The sequence below is a fragment of the Kryptolebias marmoratus genome, linkage group LG21, assembly GCF_001649575.2.
Source record: "Kryptolebias marmoratus isolate JLee-2015 linkage group LG21, ASM164957v2, whole genome shotgun sequence".
Lineage (NCBI taxonomy): Eukaryota > Metazoa > Chordata > Actinopteri > Cyprinodontiformes > Rivulidae > Kryptolebias > Kryptolebias marmoratus.
In genome coordinates this window covers 7,859,859-7,862,550 of record NC_051450.1, presented here as the reverse complement: position 1 = coordinate 7,862,550, position 2,692 = coordinate 7,859,859, and the positions used below count along the sequence as shown (strand labels likewise).

Here is a 2,692-nt window from a genome sequence, read left to right as displayed (position 1 = left end):
TTTGCTATGATCAGAACTGGCCTTGGCTTGCTAAGATCAACCCCTTTTTTCTTCTTATTTCTTCTTCCTTTAAATAAAGAGAAAGCCCAAGTGGAGGGGCAGAACTTCCTGGACAGCACGCCATTAGGAGCTGTTGTGGAATCTCTCCTCTTTGCGAAGGCCTTCACAAAAAGACAACGACCCTCTCCGGTGTGATTTTTTCTTAGCAGGATAAATAAATAAAAACCCTGACACTCCCAACCTCCTAACACGCTATCATACCGACAATCACAAAGTAACATGACACTTTTCTTTAACCCTCAAATAATTAATTAAACTAAACATTTTGGAAAAAATGCATAGTTGAAGCTACAGCAGAATGGTATGAACTACTTGAATCAGAAAAATCAACACCGGAACACCTGCTTTAACTTCCTGCTTCTAGTCCTGTCTCTAGTTATAAACCATGTGAGAGAAAAGATTTACCTCGTAAAAGCCTCTGACCAGAGCCTCGGTCTGTTGCACCACTCCTCTCTCCACTCTCCATTTAGCCATTCGCTCTATGTAATCCTTCTTGTTCTTCTCAGTGACCTGCAGGTGGGAGCCGCCTGACTTCAGCTCCCGCTCCGTCACCTGCAGATGCAGTCACCAGGATGAAGAGCTGGTTACTGGACATGAAACTATTCGAAGAAACTGAGATTTTGGTACCGAGCATCAAATCCATCCTGGGGCTTTTCTACTTAAATTTTTCTATAAAAACTTCATTTCTTTTTCTTTTTTACATCTGACAAAGTAAGAAATGAAACAAAGGCTTTATGTTTTAAACTGATTTTGAAAATCAATCCATCCATCCATCCATCCATCCATCCATCCATCCATCCATCCATCCATCCATCCATCCATCCATAAATCCATCCATCCATCCATCCATCCATCCATCCATCCATCCATCCATCCATCCATCCATCCATCCATCCATTGTATTCCTCTCGTGTTTAGTTAATTTCTATAGGCAACAAGTCCAGGAGGAAAACTAAGTTCTTCCTCTGGCCAGCGACACCCTCCAGCTCTTCCTGGGGGATCCTAAGACATTCTAAGACCAGAAAGAATATTTATTCACTCCAGAGTGTTCTGGGTTTAATCTGAGCTCTGCTTCCAGTGGGATGTACCCAGAAAACTTCCAAAAGCAAGCGTCCTGAGTGCATCCTAATCAGATGTCTGAACCACCTCAGCTGGCTGCTTTAAAAGAAAAGGAGCAGCAGCTTTACTCCGAGCTCCTCCAGATATTGGAGCGCCTCACCTTATGTCTAAGCCCGCCCACCCCACAGAGGGAGCTCATTTCAGCTGCTTGTATCTGGCATTTTGTTCTTTCAGTCAGATTCTAAACCTCAGAACCACAGGTGAGGGTTGGGAGGTAGATGTCTTGAGGTCAAGGGTTTTTCAGAAAACACTTAAATGTCCAGTTCTAACCACACAGATAGTAATAATTCACAATTCTGTCTATTTTCATTTCTATAGTGTACTTCATCCATCCATCTTTTTTTTTCGTTACCTGCTTCTCCTTTTGCGGGGAGCTGTTGCCTATATCCAGCAATCACTGCGACAGCAACACGCTGGACAGGTTGCAAGTCTATCACAGTGCTAAAGTGTACTCCGGTAGATTAAATCATAAATGTTGGGGGCAGCTGCCAAGGTGGGCTGAGGTGGGTACGATGTGCGCTATGAAAAGATGTAGGCCTCAAATACAAATTTTGCAAGCTGTGCACAAAAAAATAAGCCATGGTTTTCAAAAACTGCCCACTCAAAATGCAGATGCACAGCTTGCTGGTCAGAAACACTAAGTGAGACTGCGCTTGAAAATTTATCTATTTTCTTGCAATTTTGAGTCACCAACTAGTCTCCAACAGCTTCAGCCCAGTGAGTTACTGGCAAAAGACAAGAGAATTTCCTTCAAACAAGAGAACTTTTTCGTTTTAAATTTTATTATTAACAAAGCCTTTTCAGTGCTGTATTAGAGGTAATGCTGTCCTACGGTGTGCTGACCTGGCCAAAGACCTCCTCATTCACAGTGAAGGTGAGGTCCAGGATGTCTGTGATGTCGTTGTCCTTCATCCACTGCAGAGACTGGTGGAACTCCTCATCCAGGTACTCCAGATCTGAGAGGTCCGTCGCTCTGTGGGTCACAAAGAACTCACATTTACCAAACAAAACACTGCACTACACCCCCACAAATCTGACTGGGCTTTGCTCAGTTTTCTTAAAAAAAAATACAATGAAAACATGTTAGTGCAGAGATGTTTTGACTGTTGAAACAAAAAGAAAAACTGAAAATCTTCAATTTTTGCAACAAGTTCTTTCATAGACCTTTAAGTTGACAAGTTATCTGTAACTTGAACTTTATTTACCAAGGCGCACAAGAAATATTTTCCACCATTTATAAAAGTCATTTTAGGTTTAAGGACACTAAATTATAAATAGCTGCTTTATTTAAATGGAAATGTTCCAACAATTGTTTTTCAATACATTCATTCATTATACAGCAATGAATCGTCAAACACTTTATTCTATCCATCCATCCATCCATTCTCTTCCGCTTATCCGGGGTCGGGTCGCGGGGGCAGCAGCCTAAGCAGGGAGACCCAGACTTCCCTCTCCCCAGCCACTTGGGCCAGCTCCTCTGGGGGAATCCCAAGGCGTTCCCAGGCCAGCCGAG

General features: G+C 42.7%; 1 protein-coding gene across 2 annotated transcripts in view; it reads right to left on the bottom strand.

Moving 5' to 3' along the window:
* The window catches only part of LOC108234712 (E3 ubiquitin-protein ligase HECW1), a 77,248-nt gene that overhangs the window by 13,446 nt on the left and 61,110 nt on the right, over positions 1 to 2,692 (bottom strand). For both annotated transcript variants that reach the window (XM_017414101.3, XM_017414103.3), the window contains 2 exons: positions 2,023 to 2,152; positions 466 to 612 (listed from right to left, as the gene is read on the bottom strand). In XM_017414101.3, the coding sequence (XP_017269590.1) occupies positions 466 to 612; positions 2,023 to 2,152 (277 nt within the window). The remainder of the gene's footprint in view (positions 1 to 465; positions 613 to 2,022; positions 2,153 to 2,692) is intronic.